We start from the raw sequence: 18,115 nt of genomic DNA, 5'->3' as shown, positions 1-18,115 counted from the left end.
TTAGTGCTTATTCTGGGTTTATCTGTGCTGGGGGCCTGTTTTCAGTAGTCAGAATTTGTTAATTCCTCAATTGGAGCTTGGTTGAGCTAAGCCCTTGCTACTAGTAAAGTCTATTTCCTTTTCCCTTGGGGAATCAGCCTGCCCAGCCCATGGGAAGGGGTGCTGACCTCCGCAGCTTGGGTTACCTACAGTTCTTTGTAGGATCTCAGCCATTCCACCTGGTCCAGACTGGTATACACTGTGTGTCAGTCACTGGTGTTCCCCCAGTATTTGTTCTGTACTGTTACTTGCTATGTACTAGCTATACTGGAAGAAGAATTAAATTCCACACCTTACTATGCCACCATCTTGCCCTGCCTCTCACTTAGTAACCATCTTTTTCCCAGGTCAATCTCTTATTTGTCCCATATACAGTGAATGTCTATCCTCATACCTGTACTTATATGTTTTCTTCCAGTCAAGAAGACTTGCATCTTATTTCTTTTTTTAAACATTTTTTATTGTGAAATATAACATATATACAAAGAAAACAATAATTTCCAAAGTATATTTTTACAAGTAGCTATAGAATAGATTTCAAAGTTTAGTATGGATTACTGTTCTAGTTTGCTAGCTGCCAGAATGTAATATACCAGAAATGGAATGGCTTTTAAAAAGGGGAATTTAATAAGTAGCTAGTTTACAATTCTAAGGCTGAGAAAATGTCCCAGTTAAAACAAGTCCATAGAAATGTCCAATCTAAGGCATCCAGGGAAGAATACCTTGGTTCAAGAAGGCCAATGAAGTTCAGGGTTTCTCTCTCAGGTGAGAAAGCACCTGGTGAACAGGGTCATGGTTTACTCTCTCGGCTGGAGGGCACATGGTGAACACAGCATCATCTGCTAGCTTTCTCTCCTGGCTTCCCTTCATGAAGCTTCCTGGGAGATGTTTTCCTTCTTCACTTCCAAAGGCTCTGGTTGATGGATTCTCTGCTTCTTGTGGCTATGTCGTTCTGCTCTCTCCGAATCTTCCGCTTTCTCCAAAATGTTTCCTCTTTTATAGGATTCCAGTAAACTAATCAAGACCCACCCAAATGGGTGGAAACATGCCTCCACCTAATCCAGTTTAACAACCACTCTTGATTAAATCACATCTCCAGGGAGATGATCTAATTACAGTTTCAAACATATAATGCTGAATAGGGATTAGAAGAAACAGATGCCTTTACAAATGGAATTAGGATTAAAACTTGGCTTTTCTAGGGTACATACATCCTTTCAAACCAGCACAGTTACCATTCTACATTTTCACATTTTTCCTTCTAGCTACTCCAAAACACTGGAAGGTAAAGGAAATGTTACAGTGATTCAGCATTCATCCTTGTTTGTTAAACCCTATCTTTTATGTTATGATGCTTCTGTTCTAGTTTGCTAGCTGCTGGAATGCAATATACCAGAAACAGATTGGCTTTTAAAAAGGGAAATTTATTAAGTTGAAAGTTTACAATTCTAAAGCTGTGAAAAGGCCTCCAGGGAAAGATTCCTTGGTTCAAGAAGGCTGATGACATTCAGAGTTTCTCTCTCAACTGGAAAGGCAAATGGTGAACATGACAATGTCTGCTAGCTTTCTATTCAGGCTTCTTATTTCATGAAGCTCCCCCAGGGGTGTTTTCCTTCTTCATCTCCAAAGGTCTCTGGCTACATGGGCTCTCGTAGTTCTTTTGCTCTTTCCAAAATGGTTCCCCTTTTTAAAGGATTCCAGTAAACTAATAAGATCCACCTGGAATGGGTGGAGTCACATCTCCCTCTAATCAAAAGTTAATACCCATGACTGGGTGTGCCACATCTCCATGGAGATAATCTAAGCAAGTTTCCAACCCACAGTGCTGAATAGGGATTAAAAGAAATGGCTGCCTCCACAAGATGATCAGTATTAAAACATGGCTCTTCCAGGGCACATAATCCTTTCAAACTGGCACAGACTCCTCCTTTGATTCTATTCCCAGTCTTTAGGGGTATTTGTCACAACATAGAAATAATTCAAACTTTTTCTTGTTGAAAAGGAGTGTCAAGAATATGGGATAGGGGGATGGAATTAGTTGATATTTTTAGAGAGGCTGGCCCCTTTGGGTTTCAGGATTTATCCGACTTTAAAATCCTCTGGAAGTTATAGGTTTCAGGAAAATAAACTTAACGCATGAAACTTTTGTAGAGTCTCAGTTAGGGCCCTAGGTAGTCTTTAGGGTTAACAACAATGAAATTAATTGGGGTATGGCAAACCATGGTAATTGGCAATATCTAGCTGAAGCTTGCATAAGAGTAGCCTCCAGAATAGCCTCTTGACTCTATTTGAACTCTTTTAGCCACTGACACCTTATTTTGTTACATTCCTTTTTTGGTCCAGAAGGCATTGTTGATCCCATAATACCTGGACCAGGCTGAAAGGGAGTCATGCCCCTGTTATCAGGCCATCTTGCTTCGTTTTCTTTTTTTTTCTTCCCACACAGTATAGTGCTGTACAAGAAATATACTCTTAATGGGAAGCTTCTGTTGACAGTCTTGTTTTTTTTAATGCAGTTTTATTGATATATATTATGTATTCACATACAATGTAATCATCCAAAGTGTACAGTGGTTCACAGCATCATCATATAGCTGTGCATTTATCATCACAATCGACTTTTTTTTTCTTTTTTTGTGAAAAATAATGTATACAAAAAAGCAATAAATTTCAAAGCACACTGCAATGATTAGTTGTGGAACAGATTTCAGAGTTTGGTATGGGTCATAATTCCACAATTTTAGATTTTTACTACCAGCTTTTTCTACTACACTGGAGACTAAAAGAAATGGCAATAAAATGATTCAGCAGTTATACTCATTTGTTAAACACTACCTTTTCTTACAACTCCACCATCACCTTTTATCTCCCATTCTTTAGGGGTATTTGTGCTATGCCCATTCTAACATTTTCATGTTGGAAGGGTCTGTTGATAATATGGAATAGGAGGATGGAACTACTTGATGTTCTGGAGAGGCTGGCCCCTCTGCATTTCAGGACTTAACTGGTCCAGGGACCCATCTGGAGGTTGTATGTTTTTGGAAAGTAATCTTAGTGCATAGAACCTTTGTAGACTCTTATACAACACGCTAAGTGCTCTTTAGGGTTTGCCAAACCCCAACCAAATAGGTAGACATTGCTACCCTATCATAGGTAGCAATGTCTAGCTGAAGCTTGCATAAGAGTAGCTTCCAGAGAAGCCTCTCGACTGTTTGAACTCTCTCAGCCACTGATACCTTATTTGTTACACCTCTTTTACCTCCTTTGGTCAGGATAGCATTGTCAATCCCACATTGCCAGGGAGACTTTCACCCCTGAATGTACTTATTTCTTTCTTTCTTTCTTTATTATTATTATTATTTACATGGGCAGGCACCGGGAATCGAACCCGGGTCCTTGGGCATGGCAGGCAAGCACTCTTACCTGCTGAGCCACCGTGGCCTGCCCCCTTATTTATTTTTAATTCTAACCTCACTTAACCCTCTAGAACTGGTTTATCAAGCAAATTTCCTGGCTTTCCTAATTTAGGTGAATCTATCCTCTGGACAGTCTCACTTTTTCTCATAATTTCAGGTGTTTTTTTTTGTCTTCAAATAATGTACGAGTTTATAAAATAAAAGACTATAACTTTTTTAACCAGGTAGCCAACTGTAATTATTTAAGAGCCTATTTAATGTGTAGTAGCAATAATAAAAATATAGTATACTTTTGGCCTCCCTTATTAATAAGAAGTTCAGTTTTATTTAGCTTTTGAAATGATTGCATTGCAATCTTTCCCAAAATGCATATTAAATCATTTAAATTTAATCAGTGACTTTTATTTAACCTTCTAGTCGACTACAAGGAAGAATATAATACTACTCTGCCGCAGTTTATTCCATATGAAGATGGTATTTATAACATTATTCAAAATAAGGTAATATGGTATGAAGCATTAAACATGTGTACTCAAAGTGGAGGTAATTTAGCAAGTGTTCATGACCTGAATGGACAGCTCTTTCTGGAAGACATCGTAAAACGTGACGGCTTTCCTCTATGGGTTGGGCTCTCAAGTCATGATGTAAGTATTACCTTGTACTGTTTTGTATATGAATTTGTAACCCAAATGATCATGTTCTCTCAGTGCTTTTTTTTTTAAATTCAAATTAAATTTATATAAAATTTATATAAAAGTATACAAATATTTCAATTCATAAGCTCAGAACCCATTTCAACATACTAATTCTAATGATTAATGAATTTTTTAAAGACTTTTTTATTAATTAAAAAAATTAACAAACAAAACATTTAGATATCATTCCATTCTACATATACAATCAGTAATTCTTAATATCATCACATAGTTGCATATTCATCATTTCTTAGTACATTTGCATCGATTTAGAAAAAGAAATAAAAAGACAACAGAAAAAGAAATAAAATGATAATAGAGAAAAAAAAGACTATACATACCATACCCCTTACCCCTCGCTTTCATTTACCACTATTTCAAACTGAATTTATTTTAACATTTGTTCCCCCTATTATTTATTTTTATTCCATATGTTCTACTCCTCTGTTGATATAGTAGCTAAAAGGAGCATCAGACATAAGGTTTTCTCATTCACAAAGTCTCATTGTGAAAGCTATATCATTGTTCAATCATCATCAAGAAACATGGCTACTGGAACACAGCTCTACATTTTCAGGCATTTCACTTCAGCCTCTCCACTACATCTTGAACAACAAGGTGATATCTACTTAATGCGTAAGAATAACTTCCAGGATAACCTCTCGACTCTGTTTGGAATCTCTCAGCCATTGACACTTTGCCTCATTTTACTCTTCCCCTTTTTGGTTGAGAAGTTTCTCTCAAAGCCTTGATGTTAATTCTCAGCTCATTCTAGGGTTTTTCTCAGTCCCTTGATGCTGAGTCTCAGCTCATTCCAGGATGTCTGTCCCACGTTGCCAGGAAGGTCCACACCCCTGGGAGTCATGTCCCACGCAGAGAGGGGGAGGGTGGTGAAACGGTGCTTGTCGTGTAGGCTGGAGAGAGGGTCCACATCTGAGCAACAAAAGAGGCTCTCTTGGGAGTGATTCTTAGGCCTAAATTTTAAGTAGACTTGACCTAGCCTTTGTGGGGTTAAGTTTCATATGAACAAACCCCAAGACTGGGGGTTCAACCTATAGCTTTTGTTGTCCACACTGCTTGTGAGGGTATCAAGAATTCAACTTGGGAAAGTTGAATTTCTCCCCACTCTCACCATTCCCCGAAGGGGGCTTGCAAATACTTTTCCAGTCACTGATCAAATCATTCTGGGATTCATCGGGGGATCACTCTGGACAAACCAACAAAATCTCATGTGCTACCTGAGATTCCAAGTACTTATGACATTCAATCAAACTATCTACATGAGTTATATTAGGAAATGCTCTAGTCAAAATCTAAATTTTGTAACAAATAAACATTTTTTGCTTTAGTCTCACACATAAGGTGACATTTTAAAGTATTAGTTATCATCTATTTTCAGCACCCTGCAATAATGACATTCCTTTGTTCTTCCTCATACCAAAACATTTTTAAAATTTGTACATTGTACATTTCACTATTATTATACACTCTAGGCATTCCTAGATTATACCATCTCGATCTTTAACATCTATCTTTCTTTCTGATTTCATTTATGTCCCCAGCCCTCCTCCCTCTATCATTCTCACATGCAACTTCATTCAGTGTTTTAACATAATTACATTACAGTTAGGTAGTATTGTGCTGTCCATTTCTGAGTTTTTGTATCCAGTCCTGTTGCACAGTTTGTATCCCTTCAGCTCCAATTACCCAATATCTTACCCTATTTCTATCTCCTGATGGTCTCTGTTACCAACGACATATTCCAAGTTTATTCACTAATGTCAGTTCATATCAGTGAGACCATACAGTATTTGTCCTTTAGTTTTTGGCTAGTCTCACTCAGCATAATGTTCTCAAGGTCCATCCATGTTGTTACATACTTCATAAGTTTATTCTGTCTTAGAGCTGTATAATATTCCATCGTATGTATATACCACAGTTTGTTAGCCACTCTCTGTTGATGGACATTTTGGCTGTTTCCATCTCCTTGCAATTGTAAATAACGCTGCTATAAACATTGGTGTGCAAATGTCCATTTGTGTCCTTGCCCTCGTGTCCTCTGAGTAGATACCTAGCAATGATATTGCTGGGTCATATGGCAATTCTATATTCAGCTTTTTGAGGAACCGCCAAACTGCCTTCCACAGTGGTTGCACCATTTGACATTCCCACCAACAATGGATAAGTGTGCCTCTTTCTCTGCATCCTGTCCAGCACTTGTCATTTTCTGTTTTGTTGATAATGGCCATTCTGGTGGGTGTAAGATGATATCTCATTTGTGGTTTTGATTTGCATTTCTCTAATGGCCAGGGACATTGAGCATCTCTTCATGTGCCTTTTGGCCATTTGTATTTCCTCTTCTGAGAAGTGTCTGTTCAAGTCTTTTTCCCATTCTGTAATTGGATTGGCTGTATTTTTGTTGTTGAGTTGAACAATCTCTGTATAAATTCTGGATACTAGGCCTTTATCTGATATGTCATTTCCAAATATTGTCTCCCATTGTGTAGGCTGTCTTTTTACTTTCTTGATGAAGTTCTTTGATGCACAAAAGTGTTTAATTTTGAGGAGCTCCCATTTATTTATTTATTTCTTCAGTGCTCTTGCTTTAGGTGTAAGGTCCATAAAACCGCCTCCAATTATAAGATTCATAAGATATCTCCCTACATTTTCCTCTAACTGTTTTATGGTCTTAGACCTAATGTTTAGATCTTTGATCCATTTTGAGTTAACTTTTGTATAGGGTGTGAGATACGGGTCCTCTTTCATTCTTTTGCATATAGATATCCAGTTCTCTAGGCACCATTTATTGAAGAGACTGTTCTGTCCCAGGTGAGTTGGCTTCACTGCCTTATCAAAGATCAAATGTCCATAGAGGAGAGGGTCTATATCTGAACACTCTATTCGATTCCATTGGTCAATATATCTATCTTTATGCCAGTACCATGCTGTTTTGACCACTGTGGCTTCATCATATGCCTTAAAGTCAGGCAGTGTGAGACCTCCAGCTTAGTTTTTTTTCCTCAAGATACTTTTAGCAATTCGGGGCACCCTGCCCTTCCAGATAAATTTGCTTATTGGTGTTTCTATTTCTGAAAACTAAGTTGTTGGGATTTTGATTGGTATTGGGTTGAATCTGTAAATAAATTTAGGTAGAAATGACATCTTAAGTACATTTAGTCTTCCAATTCATGAACATGGTATGCTCTTCCATCTATTAGGTCTTCTGTGATTTCTTTTAACAGTTTCTTGTAGTTTTCTTTGTATAGGTCTTTTGTCTCTTTAGTTAAATTTATTCCTAAGTATTTTATTCTTTTAGTTGCAATTGTAAATGGAATTTGTTTCTTGATTTCCCCCTCAGCTTGTTCATTACTAGTGTATAGAAACACTACAGATTTTTGAATGTTGATCTTGTAACCTGCCACTTTGCTGTACTTGTTTATTAGCTCGGGTAGTTTTGCTGTGGATTTTTCAGGGTTTTCGACGTATAGTATCATATCATCTGCAAACAGTGATAGTTTTACTTCTTCCTTTCCAATTTCGATGCCTTGTATTTCTTTTTCTTGCCTAATTGCTCTGGCTAGAACTTCCAACACGATTTTGAATAACAGTGGTGATAGTGGACATCCTTGTCTTGTTCCTGATCTGAGGGGGAAAGTTTTCAATTTTTCCCCATTGAGGATGATATTAGCTGTGGGTTTTTCATATATTCCCTCTATCATTTTAAGGAAGTTCCCTTGTATTCCTATCTTTTGAAGTGTTTTCAACAGGAAAGGATGTTGAATCTTGTCAAATGCCTTCTCTGCATCAATTGAGATGATCATGTGATTTTTCTGCTTTGATTTGTTGATATGGTGTATTACATTAATTGATTTTCTTATGTTGAACCATCCTTGCATACCTGGGATGAATCCTACTTGGTCATGATGTATAATTCTTTTAATGTGTTGCTGGATTCGATTTGCTAGAATTTTGCTGAGGATTTTTGCATCTATATTCATTCGAGAGATTGGTCTGTAGTTTTCTTTTTTTGTAATATCTTTGCCTGGTTTTGGTATGAGGGTGATGTTGGCTTCATAGAATGAATTAGGTAGCTTTCCCTCCACTTCAGTTTTTTTGAAGAGTTTGAGCAGGGTTGGTACTAATTTTTTCTGGAATGTTTGGTAGAATTCACATGTGAAGCCGTCTGGTCCTGGACTTTTCTTTTTGGGAAGCTTTTGAATGACTGATTCAATTTCTTTACTTGTGATTGGTTTGTTGAGGTCATCTATTTCTTCTTGAGTCAAAGTTGGTTGTTCATGCCTTTCTAGGAACTTGTCCATTTCATCTACATTGTTGTATTTATTAGCATAAAGTTGTTCATAGTATCCTGTTATTACCTCCTTTATTTCTGTGAGGTCAGTGGTTATGTCTCCTCTTTCATTTCTGATCTTATTTATTTGCATCCTCTCTCTTCTTCTTTTTGTCAATCTTGCTAAGGGCCCATCAATCTTATTGATTTTCCCATAGAACCAACTTCTGGTCTCATTGATTTTCTCTATTGTTTTCATGTTCTCAATTTCATTTATTTCTGCTCTAATCTTTGTTATTTCTTTCCTTTTGCTTGCTTTGGGGTTAGTTTGCTGTTCTTTCTCCAGTTCTTCCAAGTGGACAGTTAATTCCCGAATTTTTGCCCTTTCTTCTTTTTTTGATATAGGCATTTAGGGCAATAAATTTCCTTCTTAGCACTGCCTTTGCTGCATCCCATAAGTTTTGATATGTTGTGTTTTCATTTTCATTCGCCTCGAGATATTTACTGATTTCTCTTGTAATTTCTTCCTTGACCCACTGGTTGTTTAAGAGTGTGTTGTTGAGCCTCCACATATTTGTGAATTTTCTGGCACTCTGCCTGTTATTGATTTCCAACTTCATTCCTTTATGATCTGAGAAAGTGTTGTGTATGTTGTCAATCTTTTTAAATTTGTTAAGACTTGCTTTGTGACCCAGCATATGGTCTATCTTTGAGAATGATCCATGAGCACTTGAGAAAAAGGTGTATCCTGCTGTTGTGGGGTGTAATGTCCTATAAATGTCTGTTAAGTCTAGCTCCTTTATTGTAATATTCAAATTCTCTGTTTCTTTATTGATCCTCTGTCTAGATGTTCTGTCCATTGATGAGAGTGGGGAATTGAAGTCTCCAAGTATTATGGTAGATGTGTCTATTTCCCTTTTCAGTGTTTGCAGTGTTTGCCTCATGTATTTTGGGGCATTCTGGTTCGGTGCGTAAATATTTATGATTGTTATATCTTCATGTTGAATTGTTCCTTTTATTAGTACATGGTATCCTCTTTGTCTCTCTTAACTGTTTTACATTTGAAGTCTAATTTGTTGGATATTAGTATAGCTACTCCTGCTCTTTTCTGGTTGTTATTTGCATGAAATATCTTTTCCCAACCTTTCACTTTCAACCTATGTTTATCTTTGGGTCTAAGATATGTTTCCTGTAGACAGCATATAAAAGGATCCTGTTTTTTAATCCATTCTACAAGTCTATGTCTTTTGATTGGGGAGTTCAATCCATTAACATTTAGTGTTATTAATGTTTGGGTAGTACTTTCCTCTACCATTTTGTCTTTTGTATTTTGCATGTCATATCTAATTTTGCTTTTTTCTACACTCTTCTCCACACCTCTCTCTTCTGTCTTTTCAGATCTGTCTCTAGTGCTCCCTTTAGTATTTCTTGCAGAGCTGTCCTCTTGCTCACAAATTCTCTCAGTGATTTTTTTTTCTAAAAATGTTTTAATTTCTCCCTCATTTTTGAAGGACAATTTTTGCTGGGTATAGAATTCTTGGTTAGAAATTTTTCTCTTTTAGTAATTTAAATATATCATCCCACTGTCTTCTCGCCTCCATGGTTTCTGCTGAGAAATCTACACATAGGCTTATTGGGTTTCCCTTGTATGTGATGGATTGATTTTCTCTTGCTGCTTTCAAGATCCTCTCTTTCTCTTTGACCTCTGACATTCTGACTACTAAGTGTCTTGGAGAACGTCTATTTGGATCTATTCTCTGGGGTGTGCTGCACTTCTTGGATCTTTAATTTTAGGTCTTTCATAAGAGTTGGGAAATTTTCAGTGATAACTTCTTCCATTAGTTTTTCTCCTCCTTTTCCCTTCTCTTCTCCTTTGGGGACACCCACAACACGTATATTTGTACGTTTCATATCATCATTCAATTCCCTGAATCCCTGCTCATATTTTTCCATTTTTTCCCTACAGTTTCTGTTTCTTTTTGGATTTCAGATGTTCCATCCTCCAGTTCACTAATCCTAACCTCTGTCTCTTGAAATCTACCATTGTAGGTTTCCATTATTTTTTTCATCTCTTCTACTGTATCTTTTATTCCCATAAGTTCTGTGATTTGTTTTTTCAGACTTTCCATTTCTTCTTTTTGTTCATTCCTTGCCTTCTTTATGTCCTCCCTCAATTCATTGATTTGGTTTTTGATGAGGTTTTCCATTTCTGTTTGTATATTCTGAATTAGTTGTTTCAGCTCCTGTATCTCATTTGAACTATTGGTTTGTTCCTTTGACTGGGCCATAGCTTCGATTTTCCTGGTGTGATTTGTTATTTTTTGCTGGCATCTAGACATTTAATTACCTTAATTAGTTTATCCTGGAGATTGCTTTCACTTATGTTACCAAAGGTTTTCTTGCTAGATGTGTTTTTTGTCTATCTGTTCTTTGACCTTCAGTTCAGCTTTTTCTGGACCTCTAGCTTAAGTTTTGTTTAACAGAGGGTAATTTTTCAGTTCTTGTTTTCTTGTTTCTTGCCCTGCTTGTAAGGTGCCTTTTCTCTCCCCACCCTTAGGAGGGTGTACATAGGTATTACAGACTCCAGCTGTGTTTTCTTGGACTAAACTGGCCTCCTATCAGGGGGAAGGAGTCACCTGCATCAGTTTTCTCTGAGGGTGAGACCCAGCAGGTTGAAAGACTTTTCTGTGAAGTCTCTGGGCTCTGTTTTTCTTATCCTGCCCAGTATGTGGCGCTTGTCTGTCTGCGGGTCCCACCAGCAAAAGATGTTGTGGCTCCTTTAACTTTGGAAGGCTCTCCCTGCTGGGGGCGTGGTGGATACAGAGGAGAGGTTGTAGGCTGGTTTTAATGGCTTGAAATTGCCAAGCCCTGGGATCTGAATTCCTTGAGAGAGGGATTCCACCTAAGTTGGGCTTCACCCCTCCCCTGGGGAAGGCATACGTGGGAGATAGCCCTGAAAGCAGCCTGTTTTTGCCTATTCCTTGGGCAGTTGCAGCCCGAGTAGTCCCACCGCTGAATCCAGAGGCAACCAAGCCTCTGTAGAAACAGCCACAAAAACCTGTTTTGTCCCTTTTCCTCTTTTTCAGTTAGCCCAATAAGCGACCTCCGCCTTGACCAGTTTCGCCTGAGCTGGGGGCCTATTTTTAGTAGTCAGAATTTGTTTATTAATGCCACAATTGATGTTTGGTTGGACTCAGTCCCTGCTGCTGTTAGAGTCTCTTTCCTTTCCCTCCGGAAAGCCACCTGTGGGGGAGGGGTGCTCGGCGCCGGCCACCGCGGCTTCCAGAACTCACGGTTCCAGAGACTCGCAGCCGGTCCAGCTGGTCCAGACTGGGGTACGCTGTGTGTCTGGTCACTATCATGGCTCCAGGAGCTGTTCTGTACTGTTTCTGGTTATTTAGTAGTTGTTCTGGAGGACAAACTAAAACGTGCACATTGCTAAGCTGCCATCTTGGCCCTCAACTAAGCCGCCATCTTGGCCCTCATCTCTCAGTGCTTTTTAAATGCTTAAAGTAGAAGCAAAGATTAAGTGAGGTTCATACATTATGGGTTTATTTTGGTATTGTTTCTTATTTTGTTTCCCAGAAATTTTCCAATCTTTTAACTCCAGGTTTGGAAATTTGAACATAAAATAGTAATTCAGAATATCATATCAAATTAAGTCCTGGAACTTAAATTGCATAGCACAGAGCTATCTTACCTTCTCACAATATAAAAATAATAAGGAAAATTATATTTGTGGAGCATATTAGGTAAATGGCCTGGACTGCAGCTGACCAAGACACTTCCAGGCCATCCCAATGGCTTTGTGAATTAGTACCTCAAAAATACCTCTGTAATATGGTTGGGGCAGACCAATTAGAAAGCTGTGAGATCAGAATAGCATAGAATCAGGAAAACCTGAGTTCCACTGCTAGTGATATTTACATGTTGGGTGACCATGAACAAGTTATTTAATCTTTATAAGCTTATTTCCTCATCTGTAAAATCTAAGGATTGTGGTGAAGATTAGCCAAAAATATATATAGTGCCTAGTAAAATTCCAACATGTTAGGACTAATAAATGAATATTGTATTCCTACATTTCCCTTAGAAATTTCCCTTAGCACTATTTGAGATTAACCTGCTAATAAATACTTCTTCTGTGCCACTATTTGAATCTCGTTAATTTGCATATATATGTACCTTTAATAACATCTGCACAAAAAAATACATATTGAGATTAGAGTTGTAGGCCTATTTGAAATCATCTTTAGAACAACTTGGGGAATATAAAAGAGAAAGGATGATACGTTAGGATTTAGATTCCAGGAAAAATAAAATATAGTCTTCCTATTTGAGTTTCTTGGGAAGTGTTTTCCTTTTCCACCCTTTTGCTGCTTGATTTTCTCTATAATTTGAAAAACTTAGCCAGAGAAATAAACTACAAGCCTATAAAACGTCAGGCTATAAAAAGCCTATAAAATGATAAATATGAAGGCGTGGTATTATAAACCTATAATTGTGAAAAATGGAAACCATTTGCACACAATTTAATTTCAGGTGTTATATAAACTCATCCTTAAAATAAAATCTAGAGACAGAGTATAATAATTCTCTCCCTGAGTTTCAAGTCCCGCTTAGATTGTGGAGAGCAAATGTCCCCAAACATATTTATCAAAAGTAAATCCCTGATTTTACAAAAAGTCCAGACCTACAATATGAGAATCTGCACACTTGTAAGTAAAAAGTTAACACTCCATTCCAATATTCTAAAAGTATGGATATTGTTCTTTATTAAGTCATACATCTAGATTCAGGTTATTTCTATTTTTTTTTGAAACAGGGAAGTGAATCAAGTTTTGAATGGTCTGATGGCAGTGCATTTGACCACATCCCATGGAAGGGCCAGAAATCTCCTGGAAATTGTTTAGTCTTGGGTCCAAAAGGAGTTTGGAAACATGAAAAATGCAACTCTGTTAAGGATGGTGCTATTTGTTATAAACCTACAAAATGTAAGACATGGTTTTTAACAATTATGTATTTCCTGGAATATGACATTTGTTTTATGCACTTGATGCAATAGTCAAATGAATTTTTACAGATTTAAAATAAGATTTACCCATAAATCCTCTTAAAATAATTTTGATGCTTTGTGAGTAGAAATAAGTATGATATATCCATCCAGGGAATTTGCTTCCAGAGACTTTCAGTTATCTTATCACTAGGTGAGTTTCACTCTAGAATTTGTTAATTCTGTTTTCATTTTGCAATGTTTTTCCAAGGTTGAGATGCTCTTTAAAAAAAAGGGTTCCATAGCATGTATTGGGAAATACCTCATGTGATTTATCATAGTAGAGGTTCTGAGAGCCTCTGTACTAAATGAGTATGTTTAACTTTTTGTAACCAAGCATTTTCCAAGTTATATGAGCTTTAAAATGCAAGAAAACAGCCCCTTCCATCAGAGGCTGGGCTAGGGTTTGTCCCTTGGTAGGTGGAGCTTGAGGAAGAGACCAAGGATCCAGACTAACCCAGAACTGCAAGACCTGCTGGGCAGGCAGAAAGACAGAGGTGGCATTAGTCTCTGAAGGCTCTAGTCCTCGGTGATTGCTATGTTTTCTGCTCTTAAGATCTCCAAGGGAAGATTCAGTGCTTAGAACTTGAATAGATTCAGGTGGAAGAAAGTATAAAAATCTTGTCTAGCGACTACAAGAAAGTACTGGGTGAAAAGAATGCAAGAAAAGGAGAATGGTGCAAAGAATGAGAAAAAAAAGGCATAATCAAGAACTGACATCTCAGTTGTTAGGTGCAAAAGATAAATGTAATTTTTTAGAAATATAATGGGAATACATAAATATAAAACATGCAGAAATGGAGATTATATCTATTTTAAAGAAGACTTTATTGATGATAGAGAATGACAGCATGATCTAACGTAAGTTCAGAGCCAACTGGAAAAATTGGATGTTCTTGAACTGGAGTATAACAAACTTGCCACAATGCAGGCCCTTTTAGGAAGAAAAAATTCAAGAGTGGCAGCAAAACTCCTTGAAGTACAGGAAAAAGGGAATGTATGCAAGAAGGCAGTACAGGTGCAGACTGGACTAGAAATGAATGGACTCATCTTTGAAGGGAAGGCATCTTCATGTTTTCCCAGTGTGAGAAGAATGAAAAAAAATGAAAGCCACCAGAAAATTCCACCAATTTTGGCCATGCTTTGATAGTCAATGTTCAACATGTTTTGCATTAGTTAAGCCTTATGCAACCGTTATACCTCATACAGTGGTGGAGTAGACAACAGCAATCCTTTGGCAGAGCAACTATCTTCATAAGGTAGTAAAAGAAAGACATTGCTGGTAACACTTCCCTTTATCAGCTGCTTTAATGAAGAGTTGTCAGAAGTCTAACAGATTTTACAGATGAATTTGGGCAATGGAGTTTTGATCAGAGCAGCTAGCACCAACCATTTAAGGAAGATTTAGAACTCAAACAGGTGTTCTTAGTGGGAAGACTAGAGGCAAGAAACACTCAGATAACTGAGTTCAAAAGTATCAAGCCTACCTGGCAAAAGAGAAGCTGGAGAAGCAGAAGAAGGAATTAAAAGCCATAAAAAAAAAAAAACTCTTGAAGAAGGAAACAACAGTAGTCATTCTTTTAGAATCATAGGGACCACAAATAAAGCCTCTACCAAACTGAGATCTGGAGATAAAAAGCACAAAGAGCCTTCAGTTATTGAAGGACATGAAGAAACAGAGTTCATTTCAATGCATTAGTTTGGGTAGGGATTACTGAATGGTGCCAGGTCAACTATTTGATTCAGATCATCTGTATCTTACCAACGGAAGTTGACAATTTGTTTTCCAGATCTCATATTCTCCTCTTTTGGAATTAATAACAGGTGTTAAAGGGAGCAAAGTTTAATCTGCCCCTTGTGGCATGTAATGACATGGGTTTCTTGTTGAATGCAGCAGAACTAAACATTAAACTATTTCAGTGGAAATTAGATTTTTAAGGGCTGAAAGCCCAGACCTACTACTCGCCTTCTTTGTTGGAGACAAATATTGTCATGCTGATATATTGTATTTGGTAAACAAATTGCCAATTTTTTAGTGTGATTAACAAAAAATAGTTCTTTTTATGGCTAGGTAAAATTAGATTTAAATTATCAAAATCAAAATGAACCCAAGGAAAGCAATCATTTAAATGATCATTGCAGAGTAGTAATAGGCCTGACCATTTTGTTTTTTGTTCCTTTCCCTATTCTATCTTTCCTGATATTTTTACTTTAGTCTAAATCCTTCTTAGCAGGTGAAGTGCTTTCCTTTATCTTCTGTGTTTAAAGAATGGTATTCTAAAAAGTTAAAGTGTATCCTCTTAGAGTATGGGCTCTGGCTTTCTCTAATGTGTTTTAAATGAAAAGCTTCTTACTCACTGGAACAATAGTTTCAAGTAGGAATGTTTAATGAGATTAGGAAAAGGCACTCCCTTTTTCTCTGCATTTTTACAGCTGTGTCTCACATTTTTATAGCTAAAGTGCAGTCGCAGTCCCCTTATACATACTCATCAAGATGTCCAGCAGCAAAAGGGAATGGGCCACAGTGGATCCAGTACCAGGATCACTGTTACACGTTTGACCAAGCATTGCACAGTTTCTCGGAGGCCATACAGTTGTGTTCAGAACTCGGTAAGTTAAAATTCACTGGCTTTTTTGACTCAATAATTCTGTGCTTGGAAATTTTTGTTAATGAATTAACTTGAAATAATATATATTTTAGGTATTTTTAAAGCACTCACAACTTATAACGTAAGTGTTCAGTAGTGATGAAATAGTTCATTATTTTATGATATATGAGCTCCAGTGAATAATTGCCATTAAAAATTATAAATGTAAGAATAAGTACATGACAATAAAAGTAGGGAGAAGCAGAGTGAACTATTATGTAAAAATACTAATGAACAAATTGGAACAGTTTTAAATATAGCTGGTTATGTACAATGAAGGTGCCAAGAGGTAAAATTTTTATTAAGTTGATTAAATAGTATGGAACCGGACTTTTTGCTTGTGAATTTAGCTTTTTTAGAAAGAGTAGCAATGATTGACTCTCTCCCGTGATAAATTTAGCTTGTAGTTAAACTGCAAAGTGACTTCTAGGGAGACCACCTAGAATGTTTCAAAGACCAGATTGTTTTCCCTGCTTCCTGGGCAGCAATTTAGCCGTACAGATGTCATTTATCTAATTTATTTTACCAACTATTATAGAGATACTTGACTGACTGAAAAAAAATCTCCTACTCACCTCAATTACATGATGGAAACTTGATTCAAAAAACAAAAAGAATTAAAACTAGGATATTGTGTGCTATATGTATGTTCTGTAAGGCAGAAGCCTCTTCCTTCTGAAGAGGGAAATAGGAAGCCTTGGAAGAAGACAGACCTGGGTTAAGTCTCAGCTCTGAGAGTTACTACCTGAGTGACCTTATGGAAGTTACATAATTGTTTCTCTTTTTTCCAACTGAATGGGGAGAATAAAAATAGCACTTAATACAAATGAAAGGATTAAAACTTCAGCCTTAATTGAACATTTATTTATATTTAGAGTAGTTGACTTTATATTCAGTTAAGAAAAAAAAAGAACTGAATTTAATGAATCTGTAATTGATACTGTACATGTCATCATTGTGTCCAGAAGAGTAGCTATCGTTAGGAATTTTATACTTTTTTATTGTGAGCTATGCAGGCTGGCAAGCCTCCATAACAGGTAAATATAGTCGTTGGCTTTCACACATCTTAGTTTGAGCATGTTCTCTTGAATGTAGTACATACTAAAATGAGAAATTGATTGAAATTGAATTCAAAATTTCAACATTGGAAATTTGTTTGTCCTTAGACACCTGTCTATTGCTAAACGGAAAAAAATGGTCAGAAAGTATACTACGTGAGAAATTTAATATTTCCTAAACCAGATAACCAAAGTGCTGTAAAATTGTGGAGAATTGTATCAGATAGTATTAATATAACAAACAGCTTCTGACATGTGTGATGCCTTTAACTTTTTAAAGACATTTTATATAATTGTATATTAATATAATTCTGATAGTAAGAAACTTGGTAATGCAGACCTCTGACCTCTCCCCATATCAGTACAAAATTTTAGATCAGAAATTCTGTTGACTATGATATTGCAAATAAAGGAGATACATATTTTTTATTTATTACTGAAAAAAAAAGCACTGACTTCAAAATTTGGATAAAGTTTGGGTTGTAGGAATCAGTGAAATGAGATCATGAATGCAAATGTAGCACAGTGCCCTACACATAGTGAACATTTAAAACTATTCTTACTATTAGGGAAATTGAGATTGACTTTCTAATTCTATGCCTGGTTTATTGTGTAAACATGTCCAGTTTACTTAACCTCCATGAGCCTCAGTTTCCTTGTCTGTCAAACAGTGGCAATACCTTCTTCAACAGGGCTGTGTTATATAAAACAAAGTAACATGTAAAGCACTTGCTTAAAATATCTCCACCCAAAAAGAAATGGTTTTGCTCAGGTATGCATAGGCCTGTTGCTATTGAAGACTATTTAATTCTACTTAGGATTAATTTCCAATTCTAATCATTATTTTCTTTCTAATTCCTTCCCTGATGCTGGTGATAATACTATTTTGTCTGTGGATTTAGGGCTATCTATTAAATC

General features: G+C 36.8%; 1 protein-coding gene and 1 pseudogene across 3 annotated transcripts in view; both read left to right on the top strand.

Moving 5' to 3' along the window:
- The window catches only part of LY75 (lymphocyte antigen 75), a 212,563-nt gene that overhangs the window by 102,718 nt on the left and 91,730 nt on the right, over positions 1-18,115 (top strand). For all 3 annotated transcript variants that reach the window (XM_077153968.1, XM_077153967.1, XM_077153966.1), the window contains 3 exons: positions 3,873-4,099; positions 13,264-13,432; positions 15,946-16,101. In XM_077153968.1, the coding sequence (XP_077010083.1) occupies positions 3,873-4,099; positions 13,264-13,432; positions 15,946-16,101 (552 nt within the window). The remainder of the gene's footprint in view (positions 1-3,872; positions 4,100-13,263; positions 13,433-15,945; positions 16,102-18,115) is intronic.
- On the top strand, positions 13,461-15,511 carry LOC143677668 (centrosomal protein of 57 kDa pseudogene; annotated as a pseudogene).

This window comes from Tamandua tetradactyla, chromosome 3 (genome assembly GCF_023851605.1).
Source record: "Tamandua tetradactyla isolate mTamTet1 chromosome 3, mTamTet1.pri, whole genome shotgun sequence".
Taxonomy (NCBI): Eukaryota; Metazoa; Chordata; class Mammalia; order Pilosa; family Myrmecophagidae; genus Tamandua; species Tamandua tetradactyla.
Note: the sequence above shows the minus strand (reverse complement) of the source record. Positions and strands in the feature narration are given on the sequence as shown.